At 41.5% G+C, this 25,171-nt stretch overlaps 1 protein-coding gene across 2 annotated transcripts in view; it reads left to right on the top strand.

Annotated features, from left to right (window-relative positions):
- The window catches only part of extl3 (exostosin-like glycosyltransferase 3), a 37,845-nt gene that overhangs the window by 10,123 nt on the left and 2,551 nt on the right, over positions 1–25,171 (top strand). The window contains exons 2-6 of one of the 2 annotated variants that reach the window (XR_006826747.1): positions 13,005–15,641; positions 17,763–17,890; positions 19,175–19,319; positions 19,440–19,568; positions 24,523–24,623. Coding sequence is in view for 1 of the 2 variants with exons in the window: in XM_046060675.1 (XP_045916631.1) it covers positions 13,503–15,641; positions 17,763–17,890; positions 19,175–19,319; positions 19,440–19,568; positions 21,312–21,521 (2,751 nt within the window). In the remaining variant the exon portion in view is untranslated. Of the gene's footprint in view, positions 1–13,004; positions 15,642–17,762; positions 17,891–19,174; positions 19,320–19,439; positions 19,569–21,311; positions 24,485–24,522; positions 24,624–25,171 lie in introns of those variants that run through there. The other variant, XM_046060675.1, reaches the window with a different exon arrangement.

The following is a 25,171-nucleotide window of genomic DNA, read 5'->3' on the forward strand; positions in this document are numbered from 1 at the left end:
GGACACTGTGTCTTGATGCATCTTATTCAACTTTACCTCGATGTTGCTGCAGTGAGAGAAAGAAAGTGGTTTCTTTTGACACACGAGAGCCTCTGTTGCAGCGAACTTGACATGTATTCGATCACCGAATAGCTTCCACTCTGGAATACAAAAAGACTATTTCTTTTTTTCCTGCCCTCATTCTTCTTCCTGTCTTGGACAAACTGTTGTAACACGGAGCTGTTGAAGTTCTTGTAGTTGTGATGGATTCACTTTGCTCCAGATAAAGCACGATTATAACCCAGGTGACTCATTAACGCGTCCCTGCCCTTCAAAATTGTGACATTTCAGCTTGTGAAATGTCTCAACCACTTGATTAATGAAAGCAATTTACTTTAATTTAACTCTGCATTGATGAAGCAAGATATTTAAAATTCACCTGGTTAGAAAAATCCAGACAACCTGTCTTTATTATATAGTATAACTATGAAGGGAAAAATGCTAACCTGAAATCCATAATGCTTATAGATATCCCTCTGAAGGAGGGAAATACTATTGATCCATTGGGATATAATTGCCTAATTTTTACACATTGAAATTGAAAAGCAACCCAAGAAAGAAAATAAAATGAATTTTTACAGAGTCTGTCAGAATTGATGATGGTGAAGTACTTACTGTATTTAGAAGTTATTTAGTGAGGGCTGAGGTGATATAAAGTAGCCTAACACAGATTTAGAGAGATCTGTGTTAGTCTAAAGAATGAAAATATAAGCATGAAAATATAAATATGAAACTGTTTTTGTTTCCGTTTTAGGTGACGCCTTACTTGTGTCTGCCATGGTGAGCCAGTGTATGACAGGCCTATTTGTAGCCTCCGACTCTTCTGTCCCTTTTCATCTCTGCCTGAAGCAATTATATAGACGCAAATGGTTAAATGAGTACCATGTGGCAGCCTGTAATTAGATTTTTGCTAATGAATGGGTCAAATGCCAGTTGCAGGCATTTGGGCACAGAAATTCCCTCTGAACACGAGGCTTGACAGTATAGTTGGTGCGTCACGACTAGTCACAGGACATGGCTGACAAGCTTGTTAGAACTTTGGTTATTGCCAAAAATTGCTTGTTCATGAGAGCTATTTATGAGATTCCCAGAATATTAGACCTGTTGAATACAGGAAATATTGGCCGGTCAATGCTGCTCAGAGGGAGGTTTACACAGCCACCTTTTTTAAATGTCAGCCTGAAAAAACCTGTAAATTATGCTTCACCATGTTCAAAGAAGCGGTTAACCCTGAGTGTTATTATAAAGGAAACTAAACCAGGCTCGTTTAGGCAGGGCACAGTTTGGACATTTTGGGGAATAAACAAACATTTATTTTTTACACTATAAGTTGGCACTCAAATATTTATCATGTACGTTTCAAAAGATAATTCCTCCCTACTGAAAGTTAGAAAGTTAAATGTTGAGGAATATATTCTTAACAACTGTTAGATCGTCTGTAACTACATGTTCATGTAGTTTCTTCCCCTGATCAGTCAACAAAATCAGCTCCAGTGTCGCTGATTAATTCAGGAAGCTCATCAGCACCAGCTCTGTAGACTAATCAAGTCAGTTCAGGTCAGTTAATTTATTTGCGGGAAAACAAACTGCACATCAACAACCTGAGAAGCTAATTTTTTTCTCTGCAGATGTGGCTTTTTCTTTCTCCTCTCTCTGTCACCCTGTCAGATTTTCTACACTGTTGGATATTGTCCAACATATTATCATATTATTGTGAAAATTGTTGAAAACCAAGTCAATAGTTGCTACCGACATGTATTTAGGCATACTCTCTTTACAGAACTGGGAGACATGGGAAATTCAGGAAATACTCTCCACACCGACACGTTAAGACATTTAACTCTTCAGGCGCACATTGATCGAACTCAGAGATGCTGTAGAGACCGCCATTAGCATTCCCGCTCATAAATTAAATTAATTAAGCAAACGACAGCTAAATACATGACCACGCTGTGCAGGCAGAGGAAAAGTCAGCGGAAAAAGCCAAAAAAATGATCAAATGCTGCTTTTCACATTACATCAAGCGCAATTGGTTGTGCATCTTGCCTGGAGTCTGTAACTTAAACACATTCCCTTCTCTTTCTTACCTTCCTCTGAGGACTGGCAAACTCTTATTCTAAGCCTTTTTGGTTTTTTTACATTAATTTAAATACACACTTAACTTTACTTTGGTTAAAAAAAGATTCAGTGAAAAACATCATGTACATTGGACTTCAAAAAGCAATACCAGTAGAACCATAATGAAAGGAACGAAAGGAGCAAAACAGCTGCAAATTGGCAACTTTGTTCTTTTTGTTTTTTGGGAGGAGCAAAATAACAATGCTAACCAACCATTTTTGGGAAACTGAAAGGATACATAATTAAAATTTTTGCCTACTGTGTGAGTTTCTGGCAAAGAAAAGGCAAGTAGAAATTAAAACCACCAGTGTTTACCCCTTTAGAAGTATTTAGCAGTTGGAGCTCATCAAATACACGAGCTGTTTTAAAAAAAAAAAAAAAAAAGTCCTGTGTTTTTGTGTGTGTGTACGTACGTCTGTTCCGACTCTAATTGGCTGTCACATTCTCAATTCTCACCAACACAGTGAGAGTCTCTCCCCGCCTCACCCCTGCGTGGCAGCTCGTGCCACAGCAGTTTTACAGCAGAGGCTTCAGTGACAGATTAGCACTCTGTGCAAAGCCAGTGTGATGCGTTGGTTTATCACTCTCCCAGCCCTTACAAACACACAGCCTCGCCGCTGAAGATTGGTCAACAGATGTGTTCAAGTTGCCAGAGCAAAATTTTGGGATGCTGTGGGAGATCTTTCTTTGCATCCATTTTACATTTGTTTTACCTTGTATTGTGAAAGACGGACATTTGCAATCTCGCAAGGACATGGACACCTTTTTGTTTTTAAATTACTCTCCTGTGTAATCTTTGTCATATTGCGGGAGCTTTGGAGGCTGGAAGGCACCCAGGCCCATCTGTCATTATGAACTCATTCCTTCTCCCCCTCTCTTTCTCTGGTTATCTCTCTCTTTCTGTTTATCTACATCTCTCTCTGTCTCTGCTCGTGCAAAATGGTATTCGGCATAGTTATAAATACACATCGCCAGACACAAGTCGAGTGTGATGTTTGTTTCCATACAGCGGGGCAGTGAAGGGTGGGATTTCTGTCTGTCTACCTCCATTTGTCTCTCAGTCACTATTTAACGCGCACACTGCGAGATAAAGGTCAGCACGCTCATATATTTTGCACCGGGTAGTAGGCGGTCCACACGGAGGCTGATCTTAATTGCTTCTGCGCTGGGTCATCACTGCAGCGATACTCCTGATGATCAGAACGGCCTCATTGTCATAGTCTCTGCATCGTTAGAAGAAAATCAAAGGAACAGCAGGAAGCAGCTCCCAGCAGCATTACTGGAAGGTTTTCAGTGCTGATACAGGATGTGGTACTTAGTTTTTATGCTGTTATTAACACTGTAATGAACAAAACCTCTTTAATTACACTTGTATAAGAATTTAATTTCCACATCAGTCTCTCCCCCCCCCCCCCCCCCCCCCCCCCCCCCGACTAAGTACTCAGCAGTTGAGGATGAACCTAGTGTGGTTTCTGTCTCCCTGGACTTTGTCAGATGTGGCCTCTCCATCTGATCCCCTGTAAAGGAAAATGAGAGCAACCATATAGTTTATTTTCTGTATTATTGTTGATGTTTTTCACTTTCATTTAGGCGTGTTGTTTATCATTCAGTCACAATGTCTCAAAACCCTTGAATGACATCTTGACATGAGTTGTTTTGTACAAATTTTAATAACCCCAGTATTCAGTGTAAACAAACGAAAGGTAAAAAAGGGGTAAAGAAGCAAAATCCTTGCATTTGATATAAGAAAGAGAATGAATTCCCAAAGAAGTCAAAGCATGCTGATTTGTTATGGCACATGTAATTAAACATATCGGTCACACTACTATCTTTAGCATTAATCAACACATGAGATTTTCACGGCCACAGCCCCCCACCACCACCAATAATACAATAAAAAGAGTGAAAGGAAAGTAAAAAAATAAAGAAAAACTTGCATTTGATCTATTTTGAAATTTATTAAAATTGTTTGTTCAGCTAATTGCTTGAGCTAAAAAAGATCACATAGTTATGTTGCCTAGTACAGTACTCAAGAAGAGGGAAATCTGAAAATGGTTGGATCTAAAAAAGTCTCTCTTTCTGACTCTTCATCACATTTTTGGAGTACCACTCCACAGCCCTACAGTCACCCCTGTTATTTACGAGTGAAGAAGGTCCTTGAGATGGCTCAGTCAACCGGCAGCAGATGAGCTGTGATCCATGGCTGCAACAGCTGCTCCCCTCACACAGCCCTATGTCTGTGCCTTCCACTGCAGCTGCCTCCATCCCTCCCCTCCATCACCTCCACACGGAATGCCCTACCTCGTTGCTCTCCATAAAATTACAGTTAATTATGGGAAGGTTTGTCTGCGAGCACAATGAGCCTTAAGGGGAGAAATGCATCAGGGTAACCTGGAAGTCCCAGCAGGCGTGATAATTTTCTGCAGCAGAATCCCCTACAGAGGCCTGTGCTGCTGCAATAAGCTAGAATTGTGTATATTTGTATTTAAAACACTTATATGCTTCAGATTTCACTAGTATGTCTGTTTCTTCAAAGTACAGCTTAGGGCTGCATCTAAAGATTATTTTCATTATTGATTAATAAATTAACTGGGCTATAAAATGGCTGGAAATAGTGAAAAATGGCTGTGACAGTTGCATAAAGCCCAAGGTGAAATCTTCGAATGTCTGTTAAAACTCAAAGATATTTGGTTTCAAATGAAATAAAACAGAAAAATCAGCAAATTCACAGATTAGAAGAATTTGTCAATTTTCCATTTTAGTTGGAGATTTATTTTCTGTCGACAAATCAATTCATTGTTTCGCCACTACCACAGCTTCATGTTAGGGACAGAGTGGAGCGATTTAGAAAGACAATTTATGACTCTAAAAAGGCTGAGTCTCAACCCTGACCAGTTAAGAAAATCTCTGAGAAAAGGTTTAAAAAAAAAGAAAGAAACGAATGATAAATGCTCTCTGTGTCCTCAGCACCCGTTCTAATATAATATGTGTAAAGAACATTTATTTATGGAGGAAGGGGGGGAAAGAACTAAGGTATTTTTGTTATTGATTTCACTGCGTTGACGATAAGTGGTCTCAGCACTACAGTACATATAACCTTCCTACTGCTGCAGTGGAAGCTCTAAGTGGCTGACCTCAGAAACACTCAGTTATTAATGCTCCTGAGTCCTTCTTTTTGTCCTTGGGCAGGTTTCTTTCAGGCTGCTGTGATTTAGATACATTGTAAGCTGTGGCAAATATGGGCACAGGCGTTTTCTGTCACTGATGAAGTCAGCCTCAATATAGACATAGACAGACATTCACTGAAACATCTTCGCAGTCTTTGTTGTCCAAACTATGTACGGTGATCGCTGCTTCTGAAAGACTTGCAACACTGTAGATTCTCCCTTTAAACATTATGATACCTCTGTACATGATGAGGAGCCAATTTGGGATTGAAACAGTCTACTCTTTCTAAATGTAGTAAAACATGTTTAAAGGGAGCATTGTTGCAAGTCTTTGGGAAGCAGAAATTATTCAAATATCTCGACAACCTTGGATGGATGAATTGTCAATTTAGTGCAGACAAGCCTGTTCCCCTCAGGATGAATTGTTTGGCACTTACCTGTTGCTGGTACACCTCGCCTCACCTCGCCTCACCTCGCCTCTACTCAGCCCGCTTTTGCTGCCTGTCCTCCGTTTTCCATTGCAGATATAGTAGCCCCTAAATGTAGCTGGTCCTCATAGTGACGCCAAACGAAACTGCCTTTATGTAATCTCCAATCCGAACCACTACGTTTCGTCAGCAACCCAACAGAGGAACATCTGCACCTCCTCATTTGATCATGGTGTGGTTTTACAAGTTGCCATAATAATAATAATACATAATAGTACAAAGTGTATCGTTACAGTTACTATCTCGCTATCTCTGGTTAAACTATTTAAAAATGGCGGGTTTGTTCAGGACACCCCATCTGGCGTGGGCAGTGATGATGCAGTGAATAGTGACGATTCTCTCTGACCAGTCAGTAGTCTGCAGTGTTTTCACGTCACCTTTTGGTATTGCCTCAGCTCGCATGGAACTAAGGGACTTTTGATCTATTGACTTTTCAGTCCGGTCAAAATTTCAGTTTGTCCAATACTTTGGTTTGTGACCAAGTCTCTGTAAAACTAATGACATTCCCATCAGCCTCAGCTGTAATTTGTGATAAGTACTAATAAACCAGTGTTTACAGGCTCACACCCAGAAGCCCGGCCAGACTAATTAATTACGAAGGAGCTGTCTGACCAATTACAGACTGCCTTATAATAGTTTGTCTATGTTGTTATTTATTTTCAGATTGATTTAGCCGTGAGTCATGCATAAAGCAGTGGAAGACAGCATTTCAAGTGGTGAAAAATCTGCCAGTCTTATCATTAAAAGTGAGCTTTTTTTTTTCTTTAAGACATTAAAAGAAAAATCAAAGATCCATCTCCTTAATATTTCAGTCCTTGCAGTAGCTACCTCTTGGAGCCTTGCTACCCAGGGCCTTATTAAAAATACAAGCTGTGTGATCTTTTCTGTCGGCCCTCAAATCCTTCAATTCGTCTCACTGTCTGTCAAAAGCTCAGATGCCTCAGAGAGAGGCGGGAAAAACACCAAACACCCTCACTCTCAACTTCACTCTCACCCCCACGCCTCAGAAACTTCCCTCATTCACGAGCTGCTACTGCTGCCTTTCCACATCTTCCCCACATGGGATGCAACTTGTGGTCAAATAGAAACCTGTTACATTTGGATGTCAGTTCTGTCATAGAGGAATTTCAGGACCGTCTCAGAAAGCACAGCCAGTGTGCAGAGAGACTGTTCAAACATTTATACAAATGCTTGCCCTCAAATGTCTGGGAACTTGGAAGCAGCATCCCACTTCTTAATTCAGCAGAGCTCAGCACCTGCTGCTTTTATTCTTTTGACTTTTGTTGCAGATATTATTGCCCAGATCTGCTTACTCACAAATGATGCATGAGTGCTTGCAAACATTACATTCTTTCACCCTCTTTGACTTGGCATGAGCTAAGAACGTTATCTTGATTGATTTTAACGCCTGTGTTAAATGCATATTCAGTCAGTTTTTATATCTCTAAATCAAATGAACAGGCTGCTAGACTAATGCAGTTATTCATAGGCCTGACCAGTAATTTGCTGACTAAGTCATTGCTTGCTCAGTGCTCACCATGTGGAGCAAAAGGTTTTCTATCTGGGTCATTGGTGAGGCGGCTGCGCTTCAGTTTCTCCTTTCCCCTGAGAAGACTACAGACCATTTGATATGAAAGTGTTGCAGTATTTTGCAGCCTGAAAAGGGGCTTGGACTATTAAATCTGCATTTATTCTCAGTATGAGTAATGGAATATTCATACTGTAGTATACAGAGATTAGTCGTCATCTGTGAGGAAGTAAGTTGACATTGCAAAATCATTATGATATGCCACTTGGTTTCTGCAGCCATGCAGTGACTATAGCACAGTGGCTTTATATAATATAGTAACTGCAAACTGTGTTGTGTAAGGTGAAGGCAAAGACAGGCAGTATCTCTCTGTGAGTGCAAATATTTTTTTAGTGCACCTGTGCTGACATGTAAGCCTAAAACCTACAAGTGAAAATGGCTACAACGGCAGCCCATTTAGGTGCTTAACACCAAACCGCCTTGCAGCTCAGCGATAGGTAATGATGGCATTATCATTGAATCCCACAAACCAAGTCCAGAGCTTCCCTGTGTGTTTTCCACGCAGAAAGCAGTCAGATTAAGCTGACTGTAGCGGAGAGAAGACATTCTGCAGATTAGAAAGCTACATCTGAAGAGATTGAGATTTAGTCCATGTGTGTGTGTGTGTGTGTGTTGCTCCGCTTCCCAGAAGCAGCCACGGGCAGAGCTTTAAAAGCGCCATTGGTTTTGGCTCCAGATTAAGCTTAGCAACAGCATTTGCCAACATCTGTGTGCCGTTACCCCTGTGATACTGGCAGTCATGCAGCAATTAATCAGGCACTGTTGTGATAGTTGCCTCTCGGCCACTCAGCACCTCAGGCACATCATTAAGCAGCAGGATGAGGGTCAGTGTTCAGAGGGTCACATGTCCTGGGAGTTTTTTGCTGTTTAATGTTCCTTTCACCTACACCAAAAACCACTGGCCTGTATTTACTTTGCTCTGCTTCCTCATTTGACTGTGGCAGCACTTTTTAGCAAATTTTATTATTTATGACAAAGCCATTAATCTCTGAATCAGGAAATTAATTGATAATGGGGGGGGGATACTTAGGCTAGTTGCAGTCCTTTTGTAAAATTATTTTTATGTGATGATAAGAAAAATGTGTGGACACAGATAGGGCTGGGCGGCCAAAAATGTTACCACGATAAAATTTCATGTCATTTTGATATCTAGAATTATCGCAATAAATGTCAAATCATTATTTCTTTCAAGTTTAAAGGCAGATTTTTGCTGCTGAGTGAAAATTGAGGAAACCAGATTTTAATTTGATTTTAATTGTTAAACTATTCTTTATGGTCAGAACACAAACACTTGCCAAACTTAACAAATCTGAGATAAAACATTCAAAACAATTATCATAAAATCTATTTTTTTTTCAGTTCCTTTTCCACAACAAAATAAATTAATAGAAAAATTAAGTGCAGATTAATTCATGATTGAAATGAATTAAATTGAACATTTATTGAACATTTGTTATATTGTTACTGAGCACAATTATCACAATAATTATAAATTATTGTTTTATTGCCCAGCCCTAGACACAGGTGTGTTTAAAGTACATTATAATTATAAAGGCATTTATTTGTGAGCAGAAAACAGTTTTCACGGTTAACATCATTCACCCTGATGGTATACAAGGTTTAAGGTGCATTCAGACATGCAGGTACAAGGAGACAAGTAGCAGCAGGTTGTCGGTAATTTCAGGCTAGATGAAATCATGTGCCTTCCATATGATTGGCCAGTACCTTTCCTCATTCCTCTCCTTGACAGACACACAGACATACACACGGCCAGCTGTATAGCAAGATGCTGTTTTTCAGGAGAGTCAGGTGAGTCATAATCTCTAAACATCAGAAATGCCCATCACATTGAGGCAGCAGGGAGAAGTGATTACTTGATTCAGACAGAATGAAAGATGGCTTTTTCCCTATGTTTGTTTTTCAAGATGATATCCGTGTTCCTTTTGATCTAACGAGGCAGTAATGAAAGTGTTACAACTGCAGAGGTTTGAATTCACCAGTAGCCCAGGGAATAATATCCTTATCTAGAGGAGCTGTTATGTCGGTATAGGTAAACACCACCTGCATTCTTCCGCCTTTATATCACCTCTGTGACTGTCACTCTGAAATGCACTGCTTAATCAAGGCTCACTCTGTGTTGTGGGGTTTTTAATGCAAGAAAGAAAGAAACTGCTGAAATTTAGATTATGCTTATAATGTAAGAACCAGGGATGTGATATTTCCGGATTAATCTGGAATTCCGGGTTTTCCGACCTGAAAATGTGATGCACGTGAATCATGCACATCTGTATTAAAAAAGAATGGGGGGGTACAGGACCTGGCCGAGTGAAATGGAAAGGATCTAGGGTGACGTGTGTAAAGTTTTCTTCCTTTCTAAAGTGCAATTTATACTTCTGCGTCAAATCGACTGTGTAGGTGACGGCATGGGCTACGCAGAGGCTACGCCGTCGCCTGACGTGCACCTCCTTCAAAATGTAACTATGCGTCGTGTCAACGTGGACCGTAAGTTCTGTGATTGGTCGGCTGGGCAAGTATATCCAGCTGCAGCCCGCAGACTAAAAGTCTGTTGTCTGTTGATCACTCATGTAGCCTATACACTTTGCTGTGTGAACTGTTGCCTTTTAAGTCGTCCTTATGTTAAAGGTTTTGGCACGTTATTAATTACTGTCTTGTGAATGGTTGTGACAGGGTTTAGGCTATATAAGGCCTTTTCACACAGGTCGCTCTGCGGTCCTCATCAACAGGCAGGCAAACAAGCGCTCCATGAGGTAACCATGGCAACGGCTTCTGTGTGACTGGCGCGATCCCGTTAAACTGTCGCGGTCATTCTCGTCTCACGCACACGCCCACCCGCTGCCAGAGTTGAAATGTCAAACTTTTTCCTACAGTTTATCAACAGATAGAGACTGATCAGCTCTTTGAGTTTCCTGAAGAATATAAGTGTTTCTTTAACAGTCAGGCCACTTAAACAGGCAACAACCTTTGCTGCTGTCTCTTATTCATTAAAAATCATCTATTAACTTCAACTGAACTAATTTGAAAGTTAGTAGTTACATTATTTAGTTATAGACTCAATTGTTTCATGTTGCACATTTAGGTGTTGAAGTTTAGTAAAAATGAATACAAAATAATAATAATAATTATAGAGAGGTTGCGATGGCGCAGTGGATTAGACCCTTGTCTTTGATTCCCACTGCAACACATCCATTAAATAACTTATTGTCATGGGTCCTGCTTTACCTTCCATGTTAGAGCCGCCGCCAGTTTAATCGGGGTGTCGGATGGTTTCAGTATATTTTCCTGCTTTTTTGCCCTTTGCCAATCACATGCCTAAAGAACATTTACGCCTGTTTAATGGGAGCTACTGTACGTATTTGTTGTGGATTTTAGCCTAGAGCTGTCTTTCAAAGCATCTGTACACTGAAATTGAAACTCCTGAGGTCTTGCCTTTTTTTCTTACATTCTTTGTATTTTCCAATCAGTCCCTAACATAGGGAGAAAGTGAGCAGAAAGGGATGATGTATCTGGAGTGATTCTTGTATTGATCTAAAGATACAGTCCCTAGGATGGAATAGTAGCAGCCTAGGTGAAACTTATAATTTTTTTGGCACTTGAAAAGCATGCCTGGCTTTATATCATTATATAAAACACCAATACAACATTTATCACATGTTGCAAACAAATTTGGATTTCTGAAATTATACCATACACTAAGAAATAGTTTTAAAACTGCAGCGTTTCCCCTCGAGTTCTTTTGTGTATGTCCATGAGCATGTGATGCACATCGGAATAGCTGAAAGTGTCAGTGTTTTCCCCTGGGTTTGTGTAAGCCTTAGGTATACGTAGTTGGTTGGGGAGATAATGTTACGTTTTCCAATAAAAAAATAAAAAATAAAAAATGTAATTTCACATCATTTTGGATTATTATTGTCACCATAATAGTGAACAAAAACCTGGAAAAGCTAGAGCATATATTTAACAGCAGCCAAAAGCTTAAAGACTAAACTGCTAAAGGAACTGCAACCTTCTGGGAAAATTCATTCGTTAATTTTGATTCTCTCCATAATGATTTTACATTCATGGCACAGCAAGCAGCAGCTGTTTTGGGCCTCACCACCTAAGCCTTATAACAGCAGGGAAAACCCTGTTAATTTGACCTCAGAATCATTATACATTGGATTATTCATGTTTGCCTTTGTGTCTTAATTTACTCAATTTACAGCTTATTTATATGTAGAAATTAATATTAAAAATAGGTACTTAAGAACCAGCATATTTATTCACTCCTATAATCAAGCATTTAATTTGTACATTAAAATCCATAGAAAATTTGTGACTAGTTTGCATCCCTTATTTGCTTTACTAACCTCAGCTCCTCCATTGTCACCACTGTCCTTTCTTTTCCTAACCATCCAGTTTTTCAGACTCATCTGACAGTTGAAATATAATTTAACTATCAACGGTGTGCAGCTCCTGAATGAATGTAACGCTGAGATAAAACACAAGCCGCAATGTCCTGAAACCACACCTCCAGTGGCATCAGAAACAGGAAAAAACTTTGAAATACTGGCAAGAGTACAGCAGTCTGAATTAGAAAGTGCAGCTGGTTTCCTTTGTGAAAGCTGGGGCCTTTTTCTCTTCTGAGCTAGTGAAGATAATTCCACATCACTTTCTGAGACGGGCTGTTATCAGGGATGCTCAGTAATTTGAGTCAGTGATGAGGTCGGGATGCAGGAGGAGGTCTTTAATGAGATTTACTGGAGGTGCTGTTGGTGTTGGCTCTCTTACTGTGTAGTTTACTAGTGATGGCTCTCCCCTGTTTTGTGCTCTTTTCTGTGTGATGTGCAGAGAGAGAAAATTGAAAGGAACAGATACCCCCTGGTATTCTGCAGCACACTGTTTTTTATTTTTTTTCCTGGACTAGGCAATCATGCACACAGAATGCAGTGAAGAGCTGCAGAGCCTTGCTTTATAAAGAAACATTTACAATGGCGGGCAATGAGAAGCCTGACTAAATATATATTACTGTGGACTTGTCCATATGTCTTTGCAGCCTTTCACCTTTTGTGTCTCTGTAATGGCAAACAAGACTGTCCATATTAAAGTTGGAGTAAGCAAGTCCACCAGAGGACACAACCTTGACAAATACCATGATATAGAACGAACAACACAGCAAGTAATGTAACTAACATTAGCCAAGTTGTGGCTTAGCAAACTGTCGCTACAGTCTCCTATAGCAAACATTACAGCAACAGCATGTCTTGACAGACTAGAAAGTAAGCTGAATGTCTGCGGGCAAGTCATTTAACCTGACACACAAATTATGGCTGGAACAGCTACAGTAGTGTTTTGTGGCGGGGTGCGGGCCACTTTGTTTCCCATGTCATACGTTTTGAGAGGTGCATGGAAAAAAACTTAATTTTTACTATTTTACTACATAAAACTAAAACAATTTTGTGTGCTCCGCCTCAAATAGTCCATTAAATGCAGCTCATTTTTTCTTAAACAATAGTCATGTTGCTTCTCTTGGTACAGATAATTATTCTGTACGCTCAATCGGTCATTGTCACTGAATGTTTTTTGTTCTGTTGTTCTCTCTTCCAGGTTCCTGTTTTGAAAAGGAAGAGGACTTCAGAAGCCCCATTTCTATAGGAATTCCTGACAAGGGGACAGAAAATGAGCACGTCCCAGGTAGAAGCCACAGGCCCATCCATCTATCCAGCTGACCTGTGAGCAGCCATGCCCTCCCTGCATCACCCGTCGAGGGGAACCCCTCTCCAGATGCGGGACTGTTTTCTGACATAGATTTGGAAGAGTAGCTGAACCTCACAACAGAAATGGCTTTAGTTTGTGTGGGTCACATCAGAGTACATATTAGAATACAGGTGAGGCTGAACCTCTAGCCGATATCCACAGGACTCTTACAGAGGAGAGGAGCTAAACAGCCTCATATGACCTTTACAGAAGGACAGAGCTGCAGCCCACCTTTGATGATTTAGTATCCATCCCACTGCCTTGCTGACAAGGTCGTACCATGGCTGCTGCTGATCCCCATAGCAACGGTTCCTTGGTGCGGCGAGGAGCAGACTGAGAGCGTCAACAATGCAGCGTAACGGTGGAGGGGTGGGTGTCGGTGGTCAGCCATGGGTGTTGCGGCGCGTGCGTCTCACCTGGCTCAGTTTCATGCTCTTCTTCATCCTGGTCTTCTTCCCACTCATTGCCCACTACTACCTCACTACCATTGACGAAGCTGGGGGTCCTGATAAGCGCATTTTCGGGCCACGGCCCGGTGGTGAGCTGTGCGAGGCCAAGCATGTGCAGGATCTGTGCCGAATCCGTGAGTCGGTCAGCGAGGAGCTGCTGCAGCTGGAGGCCAAGAGGCAGGAGCTCAACGGGGAGATTGCCCGACTCAACCTGCGCATTGAGGCCTGCAAGCGCAGCATTGACAGCGCCAAGCAGGATCTGCTGCAGCTGAAGAATGTCATCAGCCAGACAGAGCATTCGTATAAAGAACTAATGGCCCAGAACCAGCCCAAGTTATCGTTGCCAGTCAGGCTGCTGCCAGACAAGGAGGACCCAGGACTGCCGCCACCGAAGTCTGCACGCTCCTGCCGCCTACGCTCCTGCTTCGACTATGCGCGCTGCCCGCTTACGTCTGGGTTTCCTGTGTATGTCTACGACACAGGCTCCTATCCATGGGCGGACTATCTTGACCCACTAGTGAAGCAGGCTTTTGCAGCGTCAGTTAAGAGCAACATTTATGTAACTGATAACCCTAGCATTGCCTGTCTGTATTTGGTGCTGGTAGGGGAGCTACAGGAGTCATCCTCCTCCCCGCTGCCATCTCCTTCAGAGCTGGAGAAGCAACTAAAAGCTCTTCCTTACTGGAGATCTGATGGACATAACCATGTGCTGGTGCATCTCTCTAGAAAGTCCATGACACAGAACTTCCTGTATAATGTAAGCACAGGACGAGCGGCAGTCGCTCAGTCCACATTCTTGGAGCAGCAGTACCGTGAGGGCTTTGACTTGGTTGTGTCCCCACTGGTTCATGCCCTCTCAGAACCAAACTTTTTGGAAGTGCCCCCTCAAGTTCCTGTAAAGAGGAAATACCTCTTCACCTTCCAGGGGGAGAGGGTGGAATCACTGAGGAGCAGCTTACAGGAGGCACCCCCTCACTCTTTTGAAGAGGAAATGGAAGGAGACCCACCGGCTGACTATGACGATCGTATTATAGGCACTTTAAAGGCGGTGCAGGACAGCCACTTGGATCAGGTGCTGGTTGAGTTCACCTGCAAGAACCCGCGACCAAGTTTGCCAACTGAGTGGGCCCTTTGTGGAGAGAGGGAGGACAGGCTAGAGGTACTCAAGGCTTCAACTTTTGCCTTGGTGATTGCTCCAGGTGATGGACAGCTGGTGGCTTCAGCAGGCTGTGGGATGAGGCTCTTTGAGGCACTAGAGGTAGGGACTATTCCGGTCGTGTTGGGGGACCACTCCAGACTACCATATCACCAGTTTATTCGATGGAGTGAAGCTGCCATCATAGTCCCCAAGCCTCGTGTCACAGAGCTACACTTCCTGCTGCGCAGCCTATCAGACAATGACATGTTAGCTATGAGGCGGCAGGGCCGCTTCCTGTGGGAGGCCTATTTCTCCACCTCGGAGAATGTTCTTAACACCCTCCTGGCCAGCATCAGAACCAGTATCCAGGTTCCTGCTGCGCCCATCAAAGAAGAGCCCGCCCACGAGATTCCTCACAAAGCAGGGAAGCTGGCAGGAACTGACGCTAACCTGGCTGACAATGGGGATCTGGATTTGGGTCCTGTCGAGACAGAGCCCCCGTACGCCTCTCCACGCTTTCTGCGCAACTTCACATACACAGCTGCAGACACCTATAGAGCATGGAACCGGGCCCCGGGGCCTTTCCATCTGTTCCCTCACACTCCTCTGGACCCTGTGCTTCCCTCTGAAGCCAAATTCCTCGGTTCAGGTACTGGTTTCAGGCCTATTGGTGGGGGTACAGGAGGCTCTGGGAAGGAGTTTCAGGCAGCTCTAGGAGGGAATGTGCCCCGAGAACAGTTCACCGTGGTCATGTTGACATATGAGAGGGAGGAGGTGCTGATGAACTCTCTGGAGAGGTTGAATGGACTGCCGTACCTCAACAAGGTAGTGGTGGTGTGGAACTCGCCCAAGCCTCCTTCAGATGACCTACTGTGGCCAGACATTGGCCTCCCGATTGTGGTGAGTGCTCTTTCAGAAATATACAGATGAATACATTCATCTAAATAGTGTTCTGTCCAGTAAGGAATACCAATCTCTCTCTCTCTCTGTCTCTCTGTCGGTGTCTCTCTTTCACAAAAAAAAGTAACGTGTAATATTTCTGAAGTGTCAGAGGTCGTGCAAAGTTTGCTTAAGTACATTCTATTGAGCTTTGAGCTGTTTGGATCAGTGCCTCTTTGAAACTTTGCAGGATCCATACAAATTACCAGCAGTTTTACTAAAGGGATGTGAAGAAGCCTGACGTCCATGAATAATAACATTTGTGCTTTTTAGTGTAGCCTGAAAAATAAAATATTCATGTCGTTCATATTCACACACATTCATTAGTTTGTGACCGAAACTGTGTGGAAATGTGGAAAGCTGTGAGAGAGGAACAAATGAAGAGTAGTAGAGTCTTTGGTGTAACCTGGCACTAAGATTGTAGGGGACAGTAGGGGTGTGCGATATGGCCAGAATCTTTTATCACGGTATGTGTAATTTTATATCAAGGTAACAGTATAAATCATAATTGTTCTTTAAATTCAGTTAAGAAATGGTTTAAAATAACTATACCGTACTTAATAACATTTGATTAGTCTTTTAGTTGAAACTTGCATACAAACAAAACAACTCCTCCTGCTATTTACACGTTCAATGTCCTCCATGTTTTCTTGTCATATTCTTCTTCTGCCGTTGTTGGCAAATCAGTTTAAAGGTGCATCACCGCCACCAACGGTCACTCTTACTGTGCTTTCAAACCAAAAGCGAAGCAAGCGTTCGGGTTTACATACAAAGTCAATGCAAAGACGCGTAGAGCCGCAATTTCCTGTTGGGCGGCGCGAAGGGGGCGGTGCCGGTGACGCTAAGGCCTTCGAGTTGCCTTCGCGTGAGCTGAAAATTTCCAACTCGAGCGAATTTTCGTGGGTTCTAATTGCCTTCTCGCGTTGTGTGTGATAGTACTTGCAGCGAAGGAAAGCGCCGCGAGGATTAAATTCGCGTTTTGTCTGAAAGCACCATTACATCACATGAGAACGCAGTCCTGGTGCGTCCTGATCACTCAACCCTGTTAGATGGGTTTATGTTTTCTGTTTCAATATGGCACATGTATGACAACCATAAAAGTCCTTAAACCCATTTATGGATTGCTTCTGTGCTAAGCTGAATTTGACTGATTAGTCAGTTTATATGCAGTCTGATGCCATTAAACAGTCACAAACAATTTTAGGAGTGCAGCTAGGGCTGGGCAATAAAACAATGATGATAATTATCGCAATATCATTTTCCTCAATAACAATATAACAAATGTCAGTAAACGTTTGATTGAATTCATTTGAATCACAAACAAATTAGCACTTCATTTTTCTATTAAGATATGAAAAGAGACTGACAAAATATTTACTGATCATATTTGTTGAAAAAAGATTTTATCATAATTGTTTTGAATGTTCTACCTCAGATTTGTGAAGTGATTCACTGTTGGTCCACACAATTAACCATCTGGTTTCTTCAATTTTCACCCAGGAGCAAAAATCTGCTTTTAAACTCCAAATCATTAATGGAAATAATGATTTGACATTTATCGTGATAATTATTGATATCAAAAGGTATGAAATGCTTTTATCGTCATTTTTGGCCACATCGCCCCGCCCTAAGTGCAGCTGTTTTCTTAAAGCTGCTTTATTTCAGATTTTTAAACTAACAATGGATCAAACATTATGCTCATTGTTCTGGTTTTCCAGCCCACAACTTTAATGTTTTAATTCACTCACTGTTTTCAGCAGTATAATGCTCTAAAACTCTGTATGCTGCTTTCCCAGCACCAAACCAGTAGTTGACGACTAGCTGGTGAACATAGTTGAGCATTTAACACCTAAAGAAGCAGATATTTCCTTCAGGAGTTGGTAGAGAGCAAAACACAACTACAAGTTCACAACGTCAATATAAAAAGATGATAGGTATATACCTATCGTGTTTACAGCACAATATATATAAGTACAAAATATGTGTAGCATTACTCAGAAAGTACTTTACTAACATTTGCTGTGAGTAGTTACCTTTCTTGAAAATGTTCTTACTGAGCAGAATCTTGTCTTACGCCTGCAGGTCGTCCGAACAGAGAAGAACAGCCTCAACAACCGCTTCCTTCCCTGGGACGCCGTGGAAACCGAGGCCATCCTGTCGATTGATGATGATGCTCATCTCCGCCACGATGAGATCATGTTCGGGTTCAGGTCAGTGATGGTCACAGAATGCATGTGGCTCTAAGAATTTGAGAAACTCTCTTTAGACAAAATTTGACATCACTTTGGGCTCTGGGAAATTGTCATTCCTTTTACTTTTACTATAAAATGCTGGTAGGTTTTATTAAAACAAATCAAAGTGGATTTAATGATTTTTTTTTTTTTTTTTTTTTATCCCCGATTAACAGGTGAAAACAAATCTCTACTAATTACAAATATAAATTATTGTTTGCACAAATACTCACCTAAGGCACTGTATGGGCTAAATGATTAATAATTCATTTAAAATGTTATAATAAGTTGCAGCCTTCTGTATAATTGTTTTTAACTCAGAAGTGCTGTGAAGAAAGTTGAACACAAAAACGCAGTAAAAAGAGGGGAGCTTCATCTCCTGTGAGAAGAGAAAATGTCCAGAAAATGCAGAAGCATCACATTCCTGAAAACGCTGAAGTAGACAGAGAAGCCAAACCGACCACTAGAGACTGAACCAGAGAAAATAAAAGGGAAACATGTAGCCAGTGCATTGTATTTGTGGTTCACTTGCTAAAACTCTACTTAGAGAAGCTGAACGTGATGGCCATGCTTAAACCAATTAGTTATTTTTGTGCACCACCCCTCGCTCTTCCAGACTTGTCTGCAACTTGGTGATGTAGCAGCTTGTCCAGGCAGGCAAAAATTGGCCCTGTGTGTGTGCGCAGGGTCATTAGTCATGAATTATCTCAAACTCCCCCAGAATTACCCAGGAATGTTTCCTCACTTCAACTATCACTAAAGAGTAACAATGACGCAGCAGCTGGCTGTGTTTGAGACATTACACTGCTCTTTTTTTGCATCTTCTGTGACTGTAGAAGAAATTCCAAGTGTCTAATCTGATCAACTGAAACACTTTTTTTGTCCAAGACTTTCCTGCAGCTACTGGGCTACAGTGTAAATATGAGCCAAGAGTGACATTTCGGTTTTAAATATCTTATAAAACTGTCATATACTAATAGAAGACAGCAGAATGGTTACTTAATTTCTCCCGAGAGGCAAATAGTTGTCACATTGCTTATATAGACGACAAGCTGAAACAGATGGATGTGCGTGGATAAGGAAAAGCGGTGACATATGCACAGACAGACATTTGGAAACCAAACTAATGACCATAAAAAAGTAACAAATAACCGTAATAAAAAGTAATTTGTTAAAGATTCACTTATCTTTCCCAGTCCGACTTCACTATTTGATTGAAAATTAGGAATTCTGCTGACTTTGTGTTCGACGGTGTCTCACCAGAGTGTGGCGTGAGGCCAGAGATCGCATCGTAGGATTCCCTGGGAGGTATCATGCATGGGACGTCAACCATCAGTCCTGGCTCTACAACTCTAACTACTCCTGTGAGCTCTCCATGGTCCTGACAGGAGCTGCGTTCTTCCATAAGGTCAGATCTTGTACTCCCTATCTTCCAAAAAAAATAAACATTCAGCCAAATGTATCTTTTTGCCATCTCATCGCCATATCATTCATGTGTTCTCCCCCCCGTGTGTTCGTGTTTTTGTAGTACTACGCCTATCTGTACTCCTACGTGATGCCCCAGGCCATCAGGGACATGGTGGACGAGTACATAAACTGCGAGGACATAGCCATGAACTTCCTGGTCTCTCACATCACCCGCAAACCACCCATAAAGGTCAGTGACGGAGCGTGCAATCTGGCTGTGCTCAGCTCAGCAAACTTTGTATCGCCCTCTGGCACCAGTGTATTTATATTTTTGCCCATTTAGCCTTGCCATTACTCAAACTGACATATCCAATATTCCACACAAATAATAAATCAAAAACACACGATCGAATTGGTGTGTAACGTCTGATTTTTTTTTTTTTATTCCTGGAATTTTATTGGAAGGACATTTATTACTAGAGTGCATATTTATGGCTAGACAAATAATTATAGCAATCAAGCCAGTGAAGCTGTTGGAACAGAAATTTCAGTGAAGCCCTTAGTTCGAGTCAGTTTAAGTTCTTTTTGATTTAGTGGGGTGTTAATATTCAGGGTGTTTCAGAGGGGAATTAAGGACTGCTTTGATGGAGTGTGTTGCATGACAGCAATTCACTGCTAGGAATAAGCCTTGTGAATAATGAATTTGGGGCAAGTTTGAATGTGGAGTCCTAAATGATGAGGATATATATTTCTCTTTTAGTTCAAATAAGACAAATCAAAAAGAAAATAAATAGCTTTTGATGTGACAGTGATGCTGAATTAAAATCATTCAAACTCAGTTTTAGGGATGTTTTTCCTTTTTTTTTATTTTTTAAACTGACTATTCAGTCAACCCTGTCCTCTTTTACGGCATGCGTACGTGGTTTACTATTGCACTATAACGGTGGCAGATTTATGTTTTGAAATACTAAGTAACTTCGGCTACGGCGAATAGTACGGCTGCCCCACGGTTTTGATCCGTCCATAGCGTCAAAAAGTCCACTGGAAGCGTTTCTGCCGCGGAGTGTGCAGCCTGCCCCACGTTATAGACTTGTTATTAATTTGTCCTTTTTGTGCTTCTACTACCTTCACCACAGTTCTCTGACGAGCTTTTTGTTTTGATATCTGCAGGCTGCATTTCCCACAAGGAGCAGTTCAGAATCAGTGTTTTGCCTGCATGTTTTTGCTGACATGTTTAGATTTAGTTGATTTGGTAATCAGTGCTTGCTTTTTGTGCTTCTATGATTAAGTAGTCTACATAGTTAAATGATTTATTTTTGTGTCTGTTTTAACTTTGATATTGTTTTACGATCTGGAATCTGCACAGGGTATTTTATTTTGAAAGTTGATCATATTGTCTATGCCATTCTGTGTCTGATTGCCTGTCTGTTTGATCTGCTCTGTGCTGCTTGACATATCTGTCAAAAATAGACTGGCTACCTTTTCCTTGCGGAGCGGAGAGCCGCTTCTGATGGACTCAAAAGCATTGACTAGAATTGCCGCGATAGCTCCGGCAACTGCTGCGCAGCCATAGCGCGACGCAGCTGGAGTCAGTGGACTACAGGCTTTAAATCAGTGACTCTTTGATTTTAGAGAGAAGGCTGGCTTTTCATTTATAGTAAATAAGCATTTATATTTTGCTGTATGAAATGGCAACTGTCACTAGCAGATTTTATCAGCTATAACTAGCTAAAGCTAATTAGCTTTGTTTGTGTTTAAAACACCAAGTGCAGCTGACTTTTTAGTTTTTCAAGTTGACTTATGTTTAAACGAGAATCTGGTAAAGAGGATCTTAATTACACACCTGATGGATGAATTAGCGAACAGTCAATTCCTAAAGCACACTTTATTTCAATCCCGCAGCAGCACTGTGCTGCGAAGCACCACATTTACAAATATATTTCAATGTAAATATCACAAATGTACAGACTGACTCACTCTGTATCTATCTCAGGTAACATCTCGTTGGACTTTCCGCTGTCCCGGTTGCCCTCAGGCCCTTTCACATGACGACTCGCATTTCCACGAACGCCACAAGTGCATCAACTTCTTCGTCAAGGTGTACGGCTACATGCCACTGCTGTACACGCAGTTTCGAGTGGACTCCGTGCTGTTTAAGACTCGTTTACCCCACGACAAGACCAAGTGCTTCAAGTTCATCTAGCATCGGGCTGAGTGGCCCAGCAAAGAGCCAAAAGCAGAGTGGATTGAAGGACTGGAAGTATTTTAAAAAGAACAGCAGTTCCCACTGTGAGCAGTGATGAAGATGGATGGATGGACTGCCACATAAATGCACAGAAGGACCGTTTGGGGTTAGGATGTTGCCCAGGGGGATAGACAAGTTAACCTTAAAAGCTGTTGGCTTGTGGTGTACTGAAAATACACTGAAAATTGAGTGGAAGCGGAAAGGGACCACTGCCAACAAAATAAGCCTTTTCAGAGTGGATGTCACTCCTCCTTGTTCATGTTCTTCAATCACGCTCAATCATCAACCACTACAGATGTCATTTGCACCTCTTAACGGCCTGCTGAGGAAAGAGGGCAGTTGTACACAGTGTACAGAAACTCTCCCACAATAAACGCTACCTGAAAATGGAGCTAGCAGTTACTGAATCACTGACAGACATTCTGCCCGGCTGCCTGTTGACGGTTTTAGCTAGGAGAGCAAAAGTGGCAATGGCACATGGCTGCCACTGTTCTGTTGTTTTGTTTTTTCCATTTTACCGTTACAAACTGTACTTCTTGTACATGTATGTGAGAAGCACTGATGGTCAGAAGTATTTTATTGAACACTCTTTCTTTTTTTTTAAATAATGTTGTTTAAATATGTAAATCTCTATGTCGACAAACGCATTTTCCAGAACCTCTGCCTGTGGGAGATCAGACACAGACAGTGTTAGTCTGAGAACAAGATAGGACCTCGACTGAAGAGTTTTGACCAGGTTGAGCCCAATCATGTTTAGTAGTGTCACGTGTTCAAGAAAGAACTCACTTCAGCGGTCACCATAATGCCTCAAATTTGTCATGAAAACCAGCCACCATGTTGTGATTTTGTTATGCTTACAGGATCTGCACTCTTTGAGTGTTTAAAATTGCCTGTTTTTTACGCTATAGGGTGTTTACTAATGTTTGTAAAAATCGGTCCGAGGTTGAAGTAGTCATGTTTAAATGTAATAATATTAACCAATCAACGGTTACAGTGTCCCTTACTGAAGTGCAACAAAGTCAAGAATCACAGTTGCCAAAATCAATAAAACAAAGAGGTTTGGATGTCTATTTAAGGTTGTAATTATAAAGAAAGTCTCCGGTGAAGTTAATTCTACTTTTAGGATTATGATAAAACATTTCAGGGGACTTTAAGGGAATAATTTTGGGAAATATGTTTGAGATAGATGAGAGGATTGATAGCTTTGTCAAATCTGTCCGTGAAATATGAAGCTGCAGCCGGATAGCTTAGCTTAGCATTAAGACAGCTAGCCTAGCTGTGTACACACGTGACAAAATCTGTCTACCATCACCTCTGAAGCTCACTAATTAACACATGAAATCTTGTTTGTTGATCTTAGAGATTTTCCTTTCCCTGTTTCCAGTCTTTGTGCTAAGCTAACTAGCTGCAGGCTGGTAGACACAGACTACAGATGCAGGAGTGGTAACGATCTTCTCATCTAACTCTCTACCAGAGAGCAAATAAGCATATTTCCCAAACTTTTTGAACTGTTCTGCTCTCTTCTCTACAGTTTTGGCTTTGCAACAGAAGTACTAGATATATCCTGTTTATGTCACCCTCCTGTATAGAACTTTCCCAGCAGTATTGCCATATTGGTTTCACTTTGGATTTTTTTTTTTTTTTTTTTTTTTTAACCATTGCTTGATGAATGTTTTCTTTGCCAAAAAGGTACGGTGTTTGCTGCTTTACAGTGTAGTATGCAGGGTGCACAGTGTGAATGATTGCTAAAGGGATGCAGTCTGGTACACCCATATCCACTCTGCATGGTACTTTACCAGGAGTCAATCCATTGGCCCTTCCCATCATGTATTATAAATCCAGAGTCCTTTATTTGACCTTGCCAGACTTAATTCCTGTAATCTGAAAAAAGCTCAACCTAAAAAGATCCCTTTAAAAAAAAGATAGAGAAATGTTTAGGACATTTTCCCAAAGTAGGTTCTAACTGTGAGGATGGTTTTAAGAAACAGAAACTCTCATAAGCCCGTGGCTCCTGTATATTTATTGAATATATTATTTTTAAAAAAACATTTTTTTTTTTTTACACTGATGACACAAGACATTGTAGTTTATTATTCCTAATCGTCCCAACTTGATCGAGCCGTCAGTTTATTTCATTGCCAAGGAAAACCAGCTTGTGCAACTGAATGCTTCAGGGTGAACTTAACTGACCGTAGAGCAGCACTCAGGCAGGAAAATGTGTTTTTATAGACAGCAAGATGACCCGTTCCTTAGAAAGATCGACCTGTAACAGAATCAGAGTCATAAACTGAGCTTCTGCGTCTGTCAGTGGACATGCAGAAAAGTGTCTTTGAAGCCATCCCTACCTGCTCCAGGTGGGTGTTGCTGTTGCTCTTTGGACCCCTCAGTGACATTTCAAAATATTTGACTGGGCATGTTTAGCTTAAACGGATTAATGAAGAGCCAGATTCCTAAAAATAAATACTGGTGTAAAATGGCAATACAGCTAAAATAAATCCAAATTTACACTTCTGCTGCACGGCCTGGCTCCTCACCCTCTCACTTTTATTGGTGCTCCAGGGGCCTTTATAATTATCTGGGTGGCTCTTAAACTGTCCTCAGGGCATAAATGGAGTCAGCTGGTATGTTGGAAGTTAAAAGCTGTCATTCCTCCAGTCCCTGGTTTCTCCCCCACTAAGATCTATGGCACAGCTGGTTTTCCGTGGCCCAGAGCAGGATACGCTTCCCTTGAAGGCCGCAGTCACTCTGCTAGGTGTAAGGAGTTGTGAAACTATGTGCTCCTGGATCTGATCCACACCTGTGGGCAAGGCCTCAGCCACCTGCAATGCTGCTTACACTGTACCAGACTGATGACAGCGACAAACATAACATTGAAGGCCAGATAAATGGAAATAAAAACACTCAACATTGTTAAAACATTATCTGACTTATGGCCTCATTCTTTTCTCCATCTTTACAGAACACATTCCTGCACTTTGGCTCTTTGCTACTGCCTTAGAGGAGGAAGAGTGAATTGGAACTTAATGTAAAGAATGTGTTCAACCTTTTGGGAAATGATGGGTGAGTTTGCTTTCTTTTCAAGAAGTAGCTTGTTTGAAAAGCTTGAGACCACTCATACAGTATCTCAAAAAAGTGAGTACACCCCTCACATTTGTGTAAATATTTGACTATATATTTTCATGTGACAACACTGAAGAAATGACACTTTGCTACAATGTAAAGTAGTGAGTGTACAGCTTGTATAACAGTGTAAATTTGCTGTCTTCTCAAAATAACACATCACACAGCCATTAATGTCTAAACCGCTGGCAAAAAAGTGAGTACACCCCTAAGTGAAAATGTCCAATTTGGGCCCGATTAGCCATTTTCCCTCCCTGGTGTCATGTGACTCGTTAGTGTTTTAAGGTCTCGTGTGAATGGGAAGCAGGTGGGTTAAATTTGGTATCATCGCTCTCACACAGCTTCAGTCCATTGAGGGAAACCGTGAATGCCAACATGTAATGTGACATACTGAAGCAGAGCATGAGCCCCTCCCTTCGGAGACTGGGTTGTATTCCAACATGTTAACGTCCCCAAACACCTCCAAGACGACCAATGCCTTGCTCAAG

This window comes from Micropterus dolomieu, linkage group LG10 (genome assembly GCF_021292245.1).
Source record: "Micropterus dolomieu isolate WLL.071019.BEF.003 ecotype Adirondacks linkage group LG10, ASM2129224v1, whole genome shotgun sequence".
Lineage (NCBI taxonomy): Eukaryota > Metazoa > Chordata > Actinopteri > Centrarchiformes > Centrarchidae > Micropterus > Micropterus dolomieu.